This window comes from Nelumbo nucifera, chromosome 8 (genome assembly GCF_055504915.1).
Source record: "Nelumbo nucifera cultivar China Antique chromosome 8, China Antique-T2T, whole genome shotgun sequence".
Lineage (NCBI taxonomy): Eukaryota > Viridiplantae > Streptophyta > Magnoliopsida > Proteales > Nelumbonaceae > Nelumbo > Nelumbo nucifera.
The window spans coordinates 17972224-17993540 of NC_142656.1; the positions used below are offsets into that span (position 1 = coordinate 17972224).

The following is a 21317-nucleotide window of genomic DNA, read 5'->3' on the forward strand; positions in this document are numbered from 1 at the left end:
AACACCCTTCAATCTCACCTACGGCACTGAAGCAGTAATCCCTGCAGAGATCGAAGTGCCCACGCTGCGACTAGAAGCATACAATGATCAGACGAACGAAGATGAGCTACGTACCAACCTCGATCTACTTGACGAAGTAAGGGACCTCGCGTACATCAGAACCGCAGCCTACCAGCGGAGAGTAGCTCGGTACTATAACGCAAGGGTCAAGAGGGGGAACCTCCGCGTTGGCGACCTGGTCCTCCGCAAAGTTATGGTACCTGAGCCCAACGTTGGCAAGCTCGGGTCCAACTGGGAAGGTCCCTATCGAGTGAAGCGAGTGCTCAGGGAAGGAACGTACGAGCTTGAGACCCTCGAAGGGAAACAAGTACCTCAGGCATGGAATATCGTCAACTTGAGACAATACTACTTGTAACAACCGAGTAGGCCACGGGCCGCACCCAGAGCCTAAGGGCCAAAATGCCGAGCTAACACGACCTCGGCGCTATAAGACCCAGTCGCCTCCATGGCATGGGCAAATTTCAAGGGTAGACTATAAGTCACCCTCTCAGCCTAAGGGCCAAAACACCGAGCTAACATAGACCTCAGCATCAAGAAAGACTTAGCCACTTCAGCGGCGAAGGCAAAGTATGAAATATCAAAGACGCAAGCCAGCCTCGAGTTGTTCCTGAAAGATTACTATGTCATTGGGACCATGCTCCCAAGGGAAGTTGCCAGTAGGGAGGCTGTAAACCAGGCCCCCAGGGAAGCAAAAGTAGCAGATCAGAGACCTGAGTCTCTCCGCTGTCATTAAGGAAGGGCCAAAGGTATCAGGCTCCCTCCCCCTAGAAGTAGACGCCATGTCGCCAGAGGCCTCCCGAGCCTCCGGGATCTGCTCCCAGGCTCCCCCCGAGCTCGAGGGAGCATCATCATCCTGGCTATCGCCCCTGTGATAGATATGGTATGGGTACCCCGACATGGCTGACAGCGATTGTGACTCACCAGAGTAGACAGAACGGAGCAGACTGAGGAACTCGGGTAAACTAGGCGAAGTGCGCGACCTCAGAATCCAAAGACAACAAGATGGCGTGGGAGAAAATAGGGCCCCAGGGGGCCCCCTATTTATAGTCTCCATCCTTTCAAACTGACGGCCTAGATCAAAGCAAATCCAACGGTCTGCAGGCGCCCTGACCGCACGCCTTCTGAAAACTGAAGGCGATTGGCGGCACGTCTTCCATAATTAAGGTAGTCACAGCCGCACGACGTTCGGAGTTAAAGGCCACCTCAGCACGTTTTTGGAATCCGAAAAGTCGGAGAAGTCAGAAGATCTCTTGATTCCCGCAAATGCATTTAATGAGGATAGTCAATCAAGTTTGAATTTCGGTCAAATCAGTCCATTGCACTTCATAAACTCCCCGCGCTAAGGCGGTACTCTTAGCTCGAGGAGTGGGGGGCAATTGATGAAGGATGATTTGACCCAACCTATGAAACGGTACCAGGTGGACACTGACTCAGCGTAAGCGACAGCTCAGCATTGTGGCCCAGTACAACCAAGTAACGGGCCCATAAAGCAGCTCGCTACATCGTAGCGCGCAAAAGGAGAAGCTCGCCACAAGCTACCTCTAAAGGGATATTCCGAGGTAACTTTAGCTTGCGAGCTAAGAAAACCAGCTCGCCCAAGCTTCCAAGCAGACAAGTCATCCCGATGACCAATTCTACTAAGGGTACTCCTGAAGTATTCCGATCTCGCTGCAAAGTAGCTCGCGAATGGGCCGCACGAGCATTCCTCAGGAAGCTTCTATCTGACAGGCCGTACCAATCAGACTGCGCCACATCCCTTACTGACGGCGCAGTCCCTGTCCTTTCGACTGCCTGCACCCACGTCTCTCAGCAGGCGGAGGCGTGCCTGTCACTTTGGAGACGTGTCACTCACCCGGGCAAGGAGTACATCACAATGGCCACCTGTGCAACCCTGACAGGTAACGGCTGTGGCAGGGGCCTAGTGACGGTTATGCCCGATCTCACAAGAGCGCCCCTATAAAAGCCCTCAGGGCAGAAGAGAAGCTTCTTCTTGAGACCTTTGACCTCTCGAACATAGTGGTAACGCGCTATCCTCACTCTTAGCCTTCGTTCTCCTTTCGCTTCTTGCACACAATACTAACTTAAGCATCGGAGCGTTCCCGCCGAGAAACCCCTCGGGAGTTCTTCCTCTTTCCTCTCATCTCAGGTACCTCTCAGGAGCCACGCGAGTGCCAGATAAGAGTGACCGGATTGTGCAGCATCAATTATTATTATTATTATTATTTTGTTGTTGTATATGGTCACCATAGCATACATAAAAGGAATAACATTTTGGGGCATTTCTTTAAATATTAGTGAGTATTATTGTCATTATATAATGATGTAATGCAAATTAACGTTAAGGATAAAAGGGAATCCAATACTCTTTATCCCTCCAAAAGGTATTAAGAGATAAGACGAATAAGAAGCAAAAGCGAACTGGTAAAAAAAAAGAAGATATAATATTAACAAATTAAAATCCTTAAATATAGATTCATTGAGTCATCAAGTGCTAATACCTTAAATACTGGTCAAAATAAGCAGCTATAATATAAACTTAAAAGTGACAATGCAGACTACATTTTCGACCTTCACAATAGAAAGGGCCAATTGAAAAGATAAAGTATTTTAGTGAAGTGAAAATCTAAACATTGAAAACCCATTCTTACTTTAACAGTAGTACTAATGATGCAACTAACAAGTGATGCTGATGCAACATCATCATTGAAATTGATGATGTAACATCATATCAAATGATGAAGCATGTGGATATTTAATTTCGCCAATTTTCTCTAGATATCATCATCATTGTATTGATGGTTAATTTACAATTATTATTACTAGTACTATTATTATACATTGGCAATTTGAAGTAATCATGATGATATTATCAAAAGTTGTAATAATAATAATAATAATAATAATTTCTGTAATCTTATCAAAACCCAAGTAAAATACAATAGTTATTGAAGTATGGTGGATTATTGGATTTATTGACATACAACCTTTATATATCTTTAGTTAACAACTAGATGACATTTTGGTTGAACCACTAGCATTTCTATGCCATTTTTAAAACATAGGTTTTGTATCATTAATAATATAGCCAAATCCATTACCGCAATTGTACGAGGAGACATGGCATTCCCATTAGGACAACATCGCTATAACACAGACCCTAGAAGGTCATTTCCTCCTTAGCTTAATGAGAGGCCTTAAGAACAGGCATTACGACCTTGGTCGGGCTTCCTTCACAAATTTATGATAGAGTAACGCTTGGCCATGTGGTCATCGCCTTAATGACCCTAATCTCAAATGGCACCCGATGTGCGGACCCATTTCCGAAAGCACAACACACTAATTTAGGGAGGTGTTCAACAATAAGAAGGAACTTGTTACCCAGTTAACTCTATTACGCTTCCTAACACAGTTAACTATTGTGGCACTCTTACCACCTCGCCCCTGAGACCACACCCGAAGGCTTCAAACGTCTTTTTTGTGCTTGTAGATTGGACCTTTGGCCTCATCACTTCAGAAGTTTCAACTTTGACCTCGCCATTATCTTTAGCAGCATCAATTCAAATTATGGGTTATAGATTTTATGAGTGAAATTCTTTTATTGGAAATTAGTGGAATTCAATCGGCAAAAATTCACGGTATAGAATACCACCTCCAACCTTTATATTTTATCAATAAAAAATATGGAAACTATATAGGTTGAGTAAATTGCCACGTGATTCATGGCCTGAATGGGGCATTATTATTGGTCCCATTGGCTCGTAACATAACCATCAAGTTTATCCAATCCCCTCTCCTCATTCTCGGTTCCTATCTACTACGCTCATTGCTTTATATATAACAATAGTTTCAATAAGAAAAAAGCAGTCTTCTTTTCTTGGTTGATTATCATTCTACTTCCACACAAAGGTGCAATAATGGGTGCCATGAAAAATAACTTGATACTTGTATTCTTGGTGTTGTTGTCCCTATTTAGTTTTAATTTAGGCCTTCCTACTCAATACTCCATTTTGGGTTATGATCCTGATGAAATAGTCTCAGATGAAGGAATTGCTTTACTCTTTGAGCGATGGATGGAGAAGCATGGCAAGGCTTATGCAAGCCTAGAAGAAAAGGATAGGCGATTCAAGATATTTCAAAGTAAGCTAGCTTACATAATCGATTGGAACTCCAAGCGAGGGCCATCAGATCATATATTGGGACTCACCCAGTTTTCCGATATGAGTTTTGAAGAGTTTAGTGAGATTTATCTCTCAAAAATGAATACTACACAACTCATGTCGGTTGAAGGAATTGAAAAGAGGGTTAAGGGTTCATGCACTCCTCCCTCAACATTTGATTGGAGAACTCAGGGAGCTGTAACCGGGGTTAAAAATCAAGGAACTTGCGGTTAGTATATTCATTTGCATAATGTATATTAAATTTTATTCCCGAAGGGTGCCGGAAATGCTAACAGTGTAATTGTATTTCATTCCCGTTTTACTTTTAACTTGCACTTCTTCTTAGTTAATTAGTCTTTGATGTATTATTCTTGGCAGGAAGCTGCTGGGCATTCTCAGCAACAGGCGCAATGGAAGGAATAAACTATATTGTCACCAAAAACCTTAAAAGTCTCTCAGAACAACAACTATTGGATTGTGATCCCAACGGTAGTTGTCGAGGAAGTTGGCCATATAAGGCTTTCCAATGGGTCATCAATAATGGGGGTATAACTAGTGACGCCAATTATCCTTACATTGGACAAAAAGGGATTTGCAAAAACAATATGGTTAGCTTTCTTTTGAACCATCTATATCGTTCTTCCTACTGAAATTATACTGTTGTGTCAAATACGTATGAAAGATTAAAAAACAAAAAACCATCACTTTTGTGTTTGACTCTAAAAATCAAGATAAATTTCCTTTTTAAACCAATAACATTACTATTTATTCTTTGTGTGGTTTTTATTTGGCTCATACGTCAAAGAATTATAGACGATAAGTTAATAACTCCCCTTTCATCTATTTTGGCCAGGTAAAAGTAGCAACAATTAATGGATATAAATGGGTTGCTCAAGATGAAAACTCCATTCTTTGTGCAGTTTTTCAACAACCTCTTAGTGCAGCGATGCTAGCTACACAAGATTTTAGTGATTACAAGGGAGTAAGTTACTATTGCATTACACGTAATTTGAAGATTTTAATACATAATAAGATGGAGGAAAGCAATAGTACCATAACCTAATCTTTACTCTTGCATGCCGTTTTCATTATCTTTGCACATAGACTTATTTTTTAAGGAAAACTTTTGTTCGATAATAATAGATTAATCAATTACGGTGCTTAACAATCAGGGGATCTACAGAGGACTAAGCTGCCCAACAAACGATCCATCAAACGTCAATCATGCAGTTTTGATCGTGGGTTTTGGGACCTCACCTACTGGCACTGATTATTGGATAATTAAGAACTCATATGGAGTTAACTGGGGCATTTCAGGATATATGCTAATGGAAAGAAACCATAATTTACCATATGGAGTGTGCAACATCAATCGATATATTCACTATCCCACCAAAAATTAGATTTTGTCTTTCACATCCATCCCGACTGAATTGCTCATGCCTTTGCTGCAGGTTAAGTATGGAGACTGGCTTCTTTTTATTTGATTGGTGTTGTTGCATATTAGTTTTTATTTTTTCACAATTATCATCCTAATGTTATGATTTTACTTGTAGGAATATATGTGCAGATCCGATGAGAGTAACTGCAATAAATAAAAGAAGCTTCCAAACCACTTCATCACATAGCAGTTCAGCGAGGATGTTTGTGTTCATAAAACTGATGAAAGGCTTGTTGAAGTTGATGTGTAGAAAATAAATATGTGTGGAAGCACTATTTGATAAATCAATAAATATCCTAATGTTAGTAGTCTTCTTGTTTCCACAATCTCATAATGGGGTAAATCATATGCATATGGCCCACAATCTCTCAAATTTTCACTTGCATTTGTGGCTATCTTGGGCAAAATGATTGGTTCCATTCCCTAGACAACAACAAAGCTATCAATTGAGTTCAACTAATCTATTCTAATTAAATGTGTTTTTACACTATATATATATATATATATATATATGCATATTTGTATACAATTGACCACGTATTATCACATATTCAAATGATGGAGCTCATCAACCTAGTAATCCAACAAATAAAAAGGGAAATTTCCTAAACAGTACCCTAAATTTTGGAGGTTGTGTCAAGTCAGTATCCGAACTTTAAAACTTGTCTTTACATAGGGTTGTCAACGGCTCGTGTCTGGGACAAAATCAGCTAGAACTGGAACCGACCCAACTTGAAATTTTGAGGACCTAGGCTCAAAACCGGACTCGATAAGGTCTATAAGTTTTGGACATAGAACCTAACCGATTAGTTCTCAGGACAATCGGATCTAACCCGATAGACCCAATTATAATAAATATTTATGTTTCATATATTAAGTATTCAGTATATGTATTAGACCTGATTCCGAGCCGATAGTAATCGGAACCCTATATCAGGACCCGAAATCGGCTTGTCGGTTCCAATTCCTGGAACCAGAATCGGCCCAATCAGTTTAGGTATGTTGGGTTGGATCCGATCCATTGACAACCCTATCTCTATAGTACCTTGAACTTTCAAATTGTGTTTAGTACGTCCCTAGCGTTAGTTGACCATTAGTCAAAATGGCAAAATTATTCTTTATGATATTTTTTGAACATTTTATCCATGTCTTCTACGTGTTAGAAGAAGGAAAACAAAAGAAGGGTTATGAAACCGGATAGATGATCCTTCGCTTACAGCTGATTGTTGAATGGGGAAGCTTGACTAAGGGAGTGGGAGCCTGAATAGTTGGCCAGTGTCCGCTTTCATAACCCTTCTTCCCCTTTCCTTCTTCTAAGACAAACAAAATGGGTAAAATGGTCAGAAAAATATCATATAGGGTAATTTTGCCATTTTAAAATTATTTAATGCATACTTGATGTCATGTGATGGAATTGACTAACGGTCAACTAATGGTAGGAACCTATTAGACACAATTTGAAAGTTCAGGGTGGTACAGAGACACGTTTTAAAGTTTGATGTCTGACTTGACCCAACCCCCTTGTTTAGGGAAGTGTTCAAGAAATTTTCTAAAAAAAAGAACTATGCATCAAGCCTCTTTTCATGTTTGGTCCCATCAAATTATGTGTTTACCTAGAAACTTATCATTGATTTGTAACATGCAAAATGCAACATTCACTTTCATCTAAAATATTCTACACTCATTTAGGGTTCAGATACCTTTTAATTACTCTGATGAGTAATGAATATATAAACACTTACCAACCTTAAAATTAAGGGTAAAAGGCTTAAACCTACCTTGGGATTTTTCAAAAATGTTATAATCTCCTCTATCTTTTTTTAAAGGGCTTAAACATCCCCCATAAAAAATGTTATACCGGAGCTAAGAGAGAAGGGTCCTTTTTCTGCGATGGTTATCCCTTACCAATCATATAAAGGACTGCCTATAATTGAGTTAGAGGGACTAAATGCAATTCAACATGAGTTGTGTGTGGAACATGTGTACAAGCCCAAAATTAAGAAATTATTTTTGGAACTCAGTGTTTCAATATTGGTCGTCTTAGGGTGTCCCCGGTGGAGTTGCCAAATGTGGCTACACAACCGAAGGGGGACGGTGAATGGAATCGCCACCTAAATATTTGGAAAATGGTAATTTAGAAAAACGTGGGACTTTTGAAGAAAAGCAATTTGTTTTTTGGTGACTTGTTTCCAAATGGAATTGGAATTCTTACGGTTTTGGGATGAAAGTACGGTGTAGGAAGGTATTAGGCACCCCACGCACGCCCGGTTAAATCTGCGTTTACTACACCAATGTTTCAAGGAATATTCAATAACTTTTGGGCTCAGATAAAAAAATATTAATACTTTCTACACACTAACTTATGAATAGAGGAAGATAATCATTAACATCAGTAGCTAAACAAAAGAACCTTAACTTTGTAGTAATGAAGAAGAGATTAATTAAACGAAGAATCGTGAATTTCTAATAAATTAAAGGAGGTAGTAACAAATGAACTAAACTATGGTAATAATTAATGTCTAAAGAAATCATAACCATGTTAACAAAAATTTAAATATCAAACTTTCTGAATAAGAGCAAAAAACGAGAAATGATTTTTTAATGAAACTAAATTTTGAAATTTGTGAACCTATGCATGTTTCCCTCTATAATGCAATATGCCTGTCGTCGGTGCAAGATCGGAGCTGGCTATTGATTTTATTGAGCAATGCATGGGGAAAGATGGTGTGAGAGATGCTAACAGAGCCAATTATAAGGAGAGAATGTCACAATAGCTATAACAATGTTGTCATGAAAGTGACTGAATGGGCAATGGGTTATTAAATGCACGAGGTGTCATGGTGAATTACTAAGCCAAGAGCCAGTGGCCACTCATGACAAACAAATATATCTAAGAAAGCTAAAGAAATCAATTAGTTGACCAAGGGACGGGTAAAGTGGGAAGTCTATAATACTCTAGTGTGAGATTTTGAATTAAATGAAAGAAATCCAACAACAAGGATTAAAAGGAAACAAAAAAATAAAAAATAGGAAGAATAAGAGAGGTGAGGATAGTGGATTATAGCAAATTAAACGGAACTGTTGACAAGTGTGACAATATGATGATTAAGCAAATCACAACACTTTTAACTTGTTTGCTATATTAATATAAATGTATGAATGTAATGTAACTAATGGAACACCCAATAAAAGAGAAGAATGATTATAACATGGAAATCTGAATGCTAATCATGTTTTCAACTACAAATGAAAAAGGATCAAAATACATTCAACTAGGGAGTGCAAGCTGTAAAAGAAAACTCAATTCTTTCCTTTAACAATGTAGATAAGTTTGCCTTTGATTTTTAGAGTTTCACATTCAGGTGATGTTTAATAGTATCATTTGAATTTTGTCCATTAAGGATGTAGAATTTTCTCTCATCACTGAAATTTTTACTTGTTAATGATCAAATAAGAAGATGAAGAAAAAAGAATGAAAAAGAAGCAAAGGGCACTTTGATAATTCTACCACCCATTGCAATAACTATTAATAGTACTGGGCTAATGCGACTTCCTTGAAATTTAGGTATTGTAGTAGAACTTTTGAAAATTAAAGTACTAAAGTGAGAATAGCTCCTAAGTATAGGATACTAAGGGTCTAATCGTTTACATCAAAGTCTTACATTTGAATGCTTTTGGAATTGTAATAATTACCTTTAGAGGTGTATAAGTGTTGGTGATTTTTTCTTAGTTCTAAACCTTGAATGTGAAGAATGTTGTTCAAAAATCTAAATGTCAAATTCTAAAATAATGACAATCGACCATTTCTACCCTAGAAAAGAGATAGTTTATTTAACTACTTAACAAACTAATTACCATTTAACTAGATGATAATAGAATAAGAAATAAACATTGGAATTAAGAAAAAATATGATTTTTTCAATATTTTTAAGAAGTTAAACCTGAATTAAATAATTAATAATGTATAAATTATTAATTTTTACTTATTCTTATAACTAATTATGATTTAACTACCTAATTACATAAAATTAATTAAGTATAATAATAGAAGTACTCAATTATTACAAATTAAGAATTAAAAAATTAATTTAGTGCTTACATAATAATATTATTCATATTATTATTATTATTATTATTATTATTATTATTTTGTTGTTGTTGTTGTTGTTGTTGTTGTATATGGTCACCATAGCATACATAAAAGGAATAACATTTTGGGGCATTTCTTTAAATATGAGTGAGTATTATTGCCATTAACAATTAACAAACTAATAAATATCAGTGAGATAGTTTATTTATATACTTAACAGACTAATTAACAATTAACAAAATGAAAATAGAATAATGAATAAATCTTGGAATTAATAAAAATTATGATTTTTTTCAATATTTTTAAGAACTTAAACATGAATTAACTAATTAATATTTAATATATTTAATTAAAAAATATTAATTAAGTAATTTACTAATAGTTAATAATTTATAAATTATCAATTTTTACCTATTCTTATAATTAATTCTGATTTAACTACATAATTACATAAAATTAATTAAGTAAAATATTAGTACTCAATTATTACAAATTAATAATTAATAAAATAATTTAGTGTTCACATAAAACTCACACTATTAATTAAAAATGTAAATAATTATTAATAATTGATAATCATTAATTAATTAATTAATAATAAAACTAATAAATTAATAGTAACTAAATAATTAAAACTCACACTTATTATAATAATTATAATAATAATTATTATTATTATTATGGGCTGAGGACAACATTGTAATTTCACTCCCAAGCCGAGGGTTGGTTGAAGAGTCCGAGGTCTGTAGATCAAACATGAGGAGAGAGAGAGAGAGAGAGGGAGAGAGAACATCAGAGGCCCTGGGTGCTAACCCGAGGTGGAGACTCCAACGGTCAAGTTAGTATGGGTGCAACACCCGGTGGACGAGGTCTGAGGTGAGAACAGTCAGACAAGGCCACAAGGGAAACTGGAGAGTTCTTGGTAATCTTGAGTCTAGATGCTTACCTTGAGGAGGTTGTCCCCTATTTATACTTGAGGCCGCCTGGAGGTAGGTGGGCTCGGACAATCAAGAAGCATTCCGGTCACCCAAAGCAGATGATGAAAGTCATGAAGAATGATTCATGAATTTGACTACTTGTAGAATTTTTTAGTTTTTCAAATTATTGTAATTTTTTTAAAATTTATTTAATTTATTTGATATATTTTTTAATTTTTTAACAATGTAATTTTGTATTTTCAATTTGCAATCATATTGTATTTTTTATATTTTATTAATTTATTCCATTTTTATATTTCATTCATCCAACTATAATGATCTAATCATTGTATTTGTAATTCACTAATTTGTACCATTCAAATTTAAATGAAATAAAATTCCTATTTTTCTTCTAATTAGTTATTCCATCATTCTTATTTCAATTTGGTTAAGTATTTTTTTTCATTTATGTATTAAATAACTTAGATTTCTCATTTCTTAATTTTTTAAATAGTTCCTAATTGCCAAACTTCATAGGAAAGTTAAATATTTTAGTTTTACAATTTTACTTAGAAAAGAAATGAAAATTTTCAAAAAAAAAGAAAAAAATAGTGCAGCCTGGTTCGGCCCAGGCCCAAGGCCCGCCCTGTGGCCCAGCCCAACACGGCCCAAGCCCACGGCACAGCCTGCAACCTGGTTCCCCTATAAAAAATGTTATACCGGATCTAATATAAACAAATTAAAATCCTTAAATATAGACTCATTGAGTCATCGAGTGTTAATACCTTAAATACATGGTCGTCAAAACTCAGTTCTCACATGAATTAATACAAGATTTGCATTCTGTTTTTGAAATTCTGCGTAAGTTTAATATGAGACTGAACCCAAACAAGTGTGTGTTTGGTGGGACCTCGGGCAAGTTCCTAGGATACATCGTTAACCGGCGCGGCATCGAAGCCAACCCGGATAAGATTAAGGCCATTATAGATATGAGACCACCCCAGAAGCTGAAGGAGGTTCAGAGGTTGAATGGCCGCATAGCCGCCCTGAGCCGCTTCATGTCTAAATCGGCGGACTGCTGTCTGTCGTTCTTTAAGGCAATTAAGAGCAAAGGGTTCGAATGGACCCAAGATTGCCAGCTCGCGTTCAACGAGCTCAAGAAATACCTCACTAGTGTGTCGACCTTAACCCGGCCCGATGAGGGCGATGTTTTAGAACTGTACCTCTCGGCGAGCAACGAAGTGGTCAGTTCGGTACTAATAAAGGAAGTAGATCGGGTCCAACGACCCATCTATTACGTTAGTAAAGTATTGCAGGGAGCAGAAACGAGATACCCGGAGATGGAAAAGCTAGCATACGCATTGATAATCGCAGCTCGGAAGCTCCGCCCGTACTTCCAAGCTCATACTGTTATCGTCCTCACCGACAAACCTCTGAGGCAAGTATTGCTTAAGCTTGAGGTCTCTGGTCGGTTGACGAAGTGGGCCGTTGAGCTCAGCGAGTATGACCTCCAGTACAAGCCACGAACTGCCACTAAGGCCGAAGCCTTAGCAGATTTCATAGCCAAATGCACATTCAGCTCCGAAGTTCCCAGGCCAGTTGAGCACAAGGCTCCCACCTCGGGTGAGCTCGAAGCTCCCGGGTCGGTCGAGTCTGAACCCCGTGAGGTAGCAACCAGTGTGGCACCTCTCCTAGCTCGGCCAACTGCGAGCTGGGATGAGGAGCCCTGGATCCTTCACGTAGATAGCTCCTTGAACCAACAGGGCAGCGGTGCCGGAATAGTTCTGCACGGCCCAAGCGGTACAAAACTGGAATACGCGCTACGCTTCGAATTCGCGGCGTCTAAAAATGAAGCAGAGTACGAGGTGTTGATAGCTGGACTAGCCATTGCCAGAGAAGTAAAAGCAAAGCACATTGTTATCTGTAGTGACTCCCAGCTCGTGGTTAACCAGGTCACCGGCGAGTATGAAGCTTGCGAGCCAACCATGATTGCCTACTCGACCAAAGTTAGAGAGGCCTTGCTCGACTTCCAGTCACACTTCATCAGACAGATCCCTAGGTTGGAGAACGTGGAGGCCGACGCCCTGTCCAAGTTAGCCAGCACTAGCGACATCACCATGAGAACTGTGCACATAGAGGACCTATCTCGGCCTAGCATTCTCAGGGGGGCAGAGGAGGTCGCTCCCGTCCTACATGCTCCCCTATCTGCGTTGCTTGCGGCCTACCGAAGCTGAACTCGTACTCTGCGACACTCATGATGGGTTGTGCGGCGGGCACTTGGTGGGCAGAGCTCTTGCCCAGAAAGCGCTTCGACAAGGGTATTATTGGCCAACAATGAAGGCAAGCGCCATTGAACTTGTTAGAAAATGCGACAAATGTCAGAGACATGCCAATATCCACCACCAACCTGCTACCGACCTCAAGTATCTCACCTGTTCGTGGCCCTTTGCACAATGGGGCATCGATCTAGTCGGGCCATTCCCGCCAGCAACGGGTAGAAGGAAGTTCTTAGGGGTAGCAGTGGACTATTTTACCAAGTGGGTAGAAGCCGAACCCCTCGTAACGATCACAACCCGAAATGTTTAAAAGTTCTTTTGGAAAAACGTTGTATGTCGCTTTGGGTTACCTCGGGTATTGATTTCCAACAATGGCAAACAGTTCGAAGACATCAAATTCCAAGACTGGTGCCAAGACATTGGAATCCGATAGAACTTTACTTCAGTTGCACACCCTCAAGCAAACGGTCAGGAAGAAAAACGAACAGAGCTATCCTCCGCGGATTAAAGGCACGGTTGGACTGAGCTAAAGGATTGTGTGCACATGAACTACCCAGTGTTCTGTGGGCGTACCGGACCATAGAGAAGACCGCCATGGGAGAAACACCCATGGCATGGGCAAATTTCAAGGGCAGACTATAAGTCACCCTCTCAGCCTAAGGGCCAAAACACCGAGCTAACATAGACCTCAGCATCAAGAAAGACTTAGCCACTTCAGCGGCGAAGGCAAAGTATGAAATATCAAAGACGCAAGCCAGCCTCGAGTTGTTCCTGAAAGATTACTATGTCATTGGGACCATGCTCCCAAGGGAAGTTGCCAGTAGGGAGGCTGTAAACCAGGCCCCCAGGGAAGCAAAAGTAGCAGATCAGAGACCTGAGTCTCTCCGCTGTCATTAAGGAAGGGCCAAAGGTATCAGGCTCCCTCCCCCTAGAAGTAGACGCCATGTCGCCAGAGGCCTCCCGAGCCTCCGGGATCTGCTCCCAGGCTCCCCCCGAGCTCGAGGGAGCATCATCATCCTGGCTATCGCCCCTGTGATAGATATGGTATGGGTACCCCGACATGGCTGACAGCGATTGTGACTCACCAGAGTAGACAGAACGGAGCAGACTGAGGAACTCGGGTAAACTAGGCGAAGTGCGCGACCTCAGAATCCAAAGACAACAAGATGGCGTGGGAGAAAATAGGGCCCCAGGGGGCCCCCTATTTATAGTCTCCATCCTTTCAAACTGACGGCCTAGATCAAAGCAAATCCAACGGTCTGCAGGCGCCCTGACCGCACGCCTTCTGAAAACTGAAGGCGATTGGCGGCACGTCTTCCATAATTAAGGTAGTCACAGCCGCACGACGTTCGGAGTTAAAGGCCACCTCAGCACGTTTTTGGAATCCGAAAAGTCGGAGAAGTCAGAAGATCTCTTGATTCCCGCAAATGCATTTAATGAGGATAGTCAATCAAGTTTGAATTTCGGTCAAATCAGTCCATTGCACTTCATAAACTCCCCGCGCTAAGGCGGTACTCTTAGCTCGAGGAGTGGGGGGCAATTGATGAAGGATGATTTGACCCAACCTATGAAACGGTACCAGGTGGACACTGACTCAGCGTAAGCGACAGCTCAGCATTGTGGCCCAGTACAACCAAGTAACGGGCCCATAAAGCAGCTCGCTACATCGTAGCGCGCAAAAGGAGAAGCTCGCCACAAGCTACCTCTAAAGGGATATTCCGAGGTAACTTTAGCTTGCGAGCTAAGAAAACCAGCTCGCCCAAGCTTCCAAGCAGACAAGTCATCCCGATGACCAATTCTACTAAGGGTACTCCTGAAGTATTCCGATCTCGCTGCAAAGTAGCTCGCGAATGGGCCGCACGAGCATTCCTCAGGAAGCTTCTATCTGACAGGCCGTACCAATCAGACTGCGCCACATCCCTTACTGACGGCGCAGTCCCTGTCCTTTCGACTGCCTGCACCCACGTCTCTCAGCAGGCGGAGGCGTGCCTGTCACTTTGGAGACGTGTCACTCACCCGGGCAAGGAGTACATCACAATGGCCACCTGTGCAACCCTGACAGGTAACGGCTGTGGCAGGGGCCTAGTGACGGTTATGCCCGATCTCACAAGAGCGCCCCTATAAAAGCCCTCAGGGCAGAAGAGAAGCTTCTTCTTGAGACCTTTGACCTCTCGAACATAGTGGTAACGCGCTATCCTCACTCTTAGCCTTCGTTCTCCTTTCGCTTCTTGCACACAATACTAACTTAAGCATCGGAGCGTTCCCGCCGAGAAACCCCTCGGGAGTTCTTCCTCTTTCCTCTCATCTCAGGTACCTCTCAGGAGCCACGCGAGTGCCAGATAAGAGTGACCGGATTGTGCAGCATCAATTATTATTATTATTATTATTTTGTTGTTGTATATGGTCACCATAGCATACATAAAAGGAATAACATTTTGGGGCATTTCTTTAAATATTAGTGAGTATTATTGTCATTATATAATGATGTAATGCAAATTAACGTTAAGGATAAAAGGGAATCCAATACTCTTTATCCCTCCAAAAGGTATTAAGAGATAAGACGAATAAGAAGCAAAAGCGAACTGGTAAAAAAAAAGAAGATATAATATTAACAAATTAAAATCCTTAAATATAGATTCATTGAGTCATCAAGTGCTAATACCTTAAATACTGGTCAAAATAAGCAGCTATAATATAAACTTAAAAGTGACAATGCAGACTACATTTTCGACCTTCACAATAGAAAGGGCCAATTGAAAAGATAAAGTATTTTAGTGAAGTGAAAATCTAAACATTGAAAACCCATTCTTACTTTAACAGTAGTACTAATGATGCAACTAACAAGTGATGCTGATGCAACATCATCATTGAAATTGATGATGTAACATCATATCAAATGATGAAGCATGTGGATATTTAATTTCGCCAATTTTCTCTAGATATCATCATCATTGTATTGATGGTTAATTTACAATTATTATTACTAGTACTATTATTATACATTGGCAATTTGAAGTAATCATGATGATATTATCAAAAGTTGTAATAATAATAATAATAATAATAATTTCTGTAATCTTATCAAAACCCAAGTAAAATACAATAGTTATTGAAGTATGGTGGATTATTGGATTTATTGACATACAACCTTTATATATCTTTAGTTAACAACTAGATGACATTTTGGTTGAACCACTAGCATTTCTATGCCATTTTTAAAACATAGGTTTTGTATCATTAATAATATAGCCAAATCCATTACCGCAATTGTACGAGGAGACATGGCATTCCCATTAGGACAACATCGCTATAACACAGACCCTAGAAGGTCATTTCCTCCTTAGCTTAATGAGAGGCCTTAAGAACAGGCATTACGACCTTGGTCGGGCTTCCTTCACAAATTTATGATAGAGTAACGCTTGGCCATGTGGTCATCGCCTTAATGACCCTAATCTCAAATGGCACCCGATGTGCGGACCCATTTCCGAAAGCACAACACACTAATTTAGGGAGGTGTTCAACAATAAGAAGGAACTTGTTACCCAGTTAACTCTATTACGCTTCCTAACACAGTTAACTATTGTGGCACTCTTACCACCTCGCCCCTGAGACCACACCCGAAGGCTTCAAACGTCTTTTTTGTGCTTGTAGATTGGACCTTTGGCCTCATCACTTCAGAAGTTTCAACTTTGACCTCGCCATTATCTTTAGCAGCATCAATTCAAATTATGGGTTATAGATTTTATGAGTGAAATTCTTTTATTGGAAATTAGTGGAATTCAATCGGCAAAAATTCACGGTATAGAATACCACCTCCAACCTTTATATTTTATCAATAAAAAATATGGAAACTATATAGGTTGAGTAAATTGCCACGTGATTCATGGCCTGAATGGGGCATTATTATTGGTCCCATTGGCTCGTAACATAACCATCAAGTTTATCCAATCCCCTCTCCTCATTCTCGGTTCCTATCTACTACGCTCATTGCTTTATATATAACAATAGTTTCAATAAGAAAAAAGCAGTCTTCTTTTCTTGGTTGATTATCATTCTACTTCCACACAAAGGTGCAATAATGGGTGCCATGAAAAATAACTTGATACTTGTATTCTTGGTGTTGTTGTCCCTATTTAGTTTTAATTTAGGCCTTCCTACTCAATACTCCATTTTGGGTTATGATCCTGATGAAATAGTCTCAGATGAAGGAATTGCTTTACTCTTTGAGCGATGGATGGAGAAGCATGGCAAGGCTTATGCAAGCCTAGAAGAAAAGGATAGGCGATTCAAGATATTTCAAAGTAAGCTAGCTTACATAATCGATTGGAACTCCAAGCGAGGGCCATCAGATCATATATTGGGACTCACCCAGTTTTCCGATATGAGTTTTGAAGAGTTTAGTGAGATTTATCTCTCAAAAATGAATACTACACAACTCATGTCGGTTGAAGGAATTGAAAAGAGGGTTAAGGGTTCATGCACTCCTCCCTCAACATTTGATTGGAGAACTCAGGGAGCTGTAACCGGGGTTAAAAATCAAGGAACTTGCGGTTAGTATATTCATTTGCATAATGTATATTAAATTTTATTCCCGAAGGGTGCCGGAAATGCTAACAGTGTAATTGTATTTCATTCCCGTTTTACTTTTAACTTGCACTTCTTCTTAGTTAATTAGTCTTTGATGTATTATTCTTGGCAGGAAGCTGCTGGGCATTCTCAGCAACAGGCGCAATGGAAGGAATAAACTATATTGTCACCAAAAACCTTAAAAGTCTCTCAGAACAACAACTATTGGATTGTGATCCCAACGGTAGTTGTCGAGGAAGTTGGCCATATAAGGCTTTCCAATGGGTCATCAATAATGGGGGTATAACTAGTGACGCCAATTATCCTTACATTGGACAAAAAGGGATTTGCAAAAACAATATGGTTAGCTTTCTTTTGAACCATCTATATCGTTCTTCCTACTGAAATTATACTGTTGTGTCAAATACGTATGAAAGATTAAAAAACAAAAAACCATCACTTTTGTGTTTGACTCTAAAAATCAAGATAAATTTCCTTTTTAAACCAATAACATTACTATTTATTCTTTGTGTGGTTTTTATTTGGCTCATACGTCAAAGAATTATAGACGATAAGTTAATAACTCCCCTTTCATCTATTTTGGCCAGGTAAAAGTAGCAACAATTAATGGATATAAATGGGTTGCTCAAGATGAAAACTCCATTCTTTGTGCAGTTTTTCAACAACCTCTTAGTGCAGCGATGCTAGCTACACAAGATTTTAGTGATTACAAGGGAGTAAGTTACTATTGCATTACACGTAATTTGAAGATTTTAATACATAATAAGATGGAGGAAAGCAATAGTACCATAACCTAATCTTTACTCTTGCATGCCGTTTTCATTATCTTTGCACATAGACTTATTTTTTAAGGAAAACTTTTGTTCGATAATAATAGATTAATCAATTACGGTGCTTAACAATCAGGGGATCTACAGAGGACTAAGCTGCCCAACAAACGATCCATCAAACGTCAATCATGCAGTTTTGATCGTGGGTTTTGGGACCTCACCTACTGGCACTGATTATTGGATAATTAAGAACTCATATGGAGTTAACTGGGGCATTTCAGGATATATGCTAATGGAAAGAAACCATAATTTACCATATGGAGTGTGCAACATCAATCGATATATTCACTATCCCACCAAAAATTAGATTTTGTCTTTCACATCCATCCCGACTGAATTGCTCATGCCTTTGCTGCAGGTTAAGTATGGAGACTGGCTTCTTTTTATTTGATTGGTGTTGTTGCATATTAGTTTTTATTTTTTCACAATTATCATCCTAATGTTATGATTTTACTTGTAGGAATATATGTGCAGATCCGATGAGAGTAACTGCAATAAATAAAAGAAGCTTCCAAACCACTTCATCACATAGCAGTTCAGCGAGGATGTTTGTGTTCATAAAACTGATGAAAGGCTTGTTGAAGTTGATGTGTAGAAAATAAATATGTGTGGAAGCACTATTTGATAAATCAATAAATATCCTAATGTTAGTAGTCTTCTTGTTTCCACAATCTCATAATGGGGTAAATCATATGCATATGGCCCACAATCTCTCAAATTTTCACTTGCATTTGTGGCTATCTTGGGCAAAATGATTGGTTCCATTCCCTAGACAACAACAAAGCTATCAATTGAGTTCAACTAATCTATTCTAATTAAATGTGTTTTTACACTATATATATATATATATATATATATGCATATTTGTATACAATTGACCACGTATTATCACATATTCAAATGATGGAGCTCATCAACCTAGTAATCCAACAAATAAAAAGGGAAATTTCCTAAACAGTACCCTAAATTTTGGAGGTTGTGTCAAGTCAGTATCCGAACTTTAAAACTTGTCTTTACATAGGGTTGTCAACGGCTCGTGTCTGGGACAAAATCAGCTAGAACTGGAACCGACCCAACTTGAAATTTTGAGGACCTAGGCTCAAAACCGGACTCGATAAGGTCTATAAGTTTTGGACATAGAACCTAACCGATTAGTTCTCAGGACAATCGGATCTAACCCGATAGACCCAATTATAATAAATATTTATGTTTCATATATTAAGTATTCAGTATATGTATTAGACCTGATTCCGAGCCGATAGTAATCGGAACCCTATATCAGGACCCGAAATCGGCTTGTCGGTTCCAATTCCTGGAACCAGAATCGGCCCAATCAGTTTAGGTATGTTGGGTTGGATCCGATCCATTGACAACCCTATCTCTATAGTACCTTGAACTTTCAAATTGTGTTTAGTACGTCCCTAGCGTTAGTTGACCATTAGTCAAAATGGCAAAATTATTCTTTATGATATTTTTTGAACATTTTATCCATGTCTTCTACGTGTTAGAAGAAGGAAAACAAAAGAAGGGTTATGAAACCGGATAGATGATCCTTCGCTTACAGCTGATTGTTGAATGGGGAAGCTTGACTAAGGGAGTGGGAGCCTGAATAGTTGGCCAGTGTCCGCTTTCATAACCCTTCTTCCCCTTTCCTTCTTCTAAGACAAACAAAATGGGTAAAATGGTCAGAAAAATATCATATAGGGTAATTTTGCCATTTTAAAATTATTTAATGCATACTTGATGTCATGTGATGGAATTGACTAACGGTCAACTAATGGTAGGAACCTATTAGACACAATTTGAAAGTTCAGGGTGGTACAGAGACACGTTTTAAAGTTTGATGTCTGACTTGACCCAACCCCCTTGTTTAGGGAAGTGTTCAAGAAATTTTCTAAAAAAAAGAACTATGCATCAAGCCTCTTTTCATGTTTGGTCCCATCAAATTATGTGTTTACCTAGAAACTTATCATTGATTTGTAACATGCAAAATGCAACATTCACTTTCATCTAAAATATTCTACACTCATTTAGGGTTCAGATACCTTTTAATTACTCTGATGAGTAATGAATATATAAACACTTACCAACCTTAAAATTAAGGGTAAAAGGCTTAAACCTACCTTGGGATTTTTCAAAAATGTTATAATCTCCTCTATCTTTTTTTAAAGGGCTTAAACATCCCCCATAAAAAATGTTATACCGGAGCTAAGAGAGAAGGGTCCTTTTTCTGCGATGGTTATCCCTTACCAATCATATAAAGGACTGCCTATAATTGAGTTAGAGGGACTAAATGCAATTCAACATGAGTTATGTGTGTGGAACATGTGTACAAGCCCAAAATTAAGAAATTATTTTTGGAACTCAGTGTTTCAATATTGGTCCTCTTAGGGTGTCCCCGGTGGAGTCGCCAAATGTGGCTACACAACCGAAGGGGGACGGTGAATGGAATCGCCACCTAAATATTTGGAAAATGGTAATTTAGAAAAACGTGGGACTTTTGAAGAAAAGCAATTTGTTTTTTGGTGACTTGTTTCCAAATGGAATTGGAATTCTTACGGTTTTGGGATGAAAGTACGGTGTAGGAAGGTATTAGGCACCCCACGCACGCCCGGTTAAATCTGCGTTTACTACACCAATGTTTCAAGGAATATTCAATAACTTTTGGGCTCAGATAAAAAAATATTAATACTTTCTACACACTAACTTATGAATAGAGGAAGATAATCATTAACATCAGTAGCTAAACAAAAGAACCTTAACTTTGTAGTAATGAAGAAGAGATTAATTAAACGAAGAATCGTGAATTTCTAATAAATTAAAGGAGGTAGTAACAAATGAACTAAACTATGGTAATAATTAATGTCTAAAGAAATCATAACCATGTTAACAAAAATTTAAATATCAAACTTTCTGAATAAGAGCAAAAAACGAGAAATGATTTTTTAATGAAACTAAA

At 38.8% G+C, this 21317-nt stretch overlaps 2 protein-coding genes across 4 annotated transcripts; both read left to right on the forward strand.

Annotated features, from left to right (window-relative positions):
• The first annotated feature begins 3914 nt into the window (after window positions 1-3914).
• Window positions 3915-5969, forward strand: LOC104591113 (P34 probable thiol protease-like). Of its 2 annotated transcripts, XR_016079655.1 has the most exons (5): window positions 3915-4446; window positions 4596-4825; window positions 5071-5199; window positions 5390-5671; window positions 5774-5969. XR_016079655.1 is itself a non-coding variant. In XM_088893672.1 (4 exons), the coding sequence occupies exons 1-4, from the start codon at window positions 3975-3977 to the stop codon at window positions 5618-5620; spliced, it is 1062 nt and encodes a 353-aa protein (XP_088749798.1). In that variant the 5' UTR covers window positions 3915-3974; the 3' UTR covers window positions 5621-5672. The 2 variants fall into 2 exon arrangements, 1 of the variants encoding a protein (XP_088749798.1); XM_088893672.1 differs by lacking the exon at window positions 5774-5969 and having other exon boundaries at window positions 5390-5672.
• A 10990-nt stretch (window positions 5970-16959) lies between these two features.
• On the forward strand, window positions 16960-19014 carry LOC148789668 (P34 probable thiol protease-like). Of its 2 annotated transcripts, XR_016079660.1 has the most exons (5): window positions 16960-17491; window positions 17641-17870; window positions 18116-18244; window positions 18435-18716; window positions 18819-19014. XR_016079660.1 is itself a non-coding variant. In XM_088893680.1 (4 exons), exons 1-4 carry the CDS (start codon window positions 17020-17022, stop codon window positions 18663-18665), a joined length of 1062 nt encoding a protein of 353 aa, XP_088749806.1. In that variant the 5' UTR covers window positions 16960-17019; the 3' UTR covers window positions 18666-18717. The 2 variants fall into 2 exon arrangements, 1 of the variants encoding a protein (XP_088749806.1); XM_088893680.1 differs by lacking the exon at window positions 18819-19014 and having other exon boundaries at window positions 18435-18717.
• The last annotated feature ends 2303 nt before the right edge of the window (window positions 19015-21317 follow it).

Coding starts and splice junctions, on each gene's coding strand:
- LOC104591113 (XM_088893672.1), top strand. CDS start 3,975: ATGGGTGCCATGAAAAATAACTTGATACTTGTATTCTTGGTGTTGTTG. Junction 4,447..4,595: donor TAAAAATCAAGGAACTTGCG/GTTAGTATATTC, acceptor TATTCTTGGCAG/GAAGCTGCTGGGCATTCTCA. Junction 5,200..5,389: donor ATTTTAGTGATTACAAGGGA/GTAAGTTACTAT, acceptor CTTAACAATCAG/GGGATCTACAGAGGACTAAG.
- LOC148789668 (XM_088893680.1), top strand. CDS start 17,020: ATGGGTGCCATGAAAAATAACTTGATACTTGTATTCTTGGTGTTGTTG. Junction 17,492..17,640: donor TAAAAATCAAGGAACTTGCG/GTTAGTATATTC, acceptor TATTCTTGGCAG/GAAGCTGCTGGGCATTCTCA. Junction 17,871..18,115: donor GGATTTGCAAAAACAATATG/GTTAGCTTTCTT, acceptor TATTTTGGCCAG/GTAAAAGTAGCAACAATTAA.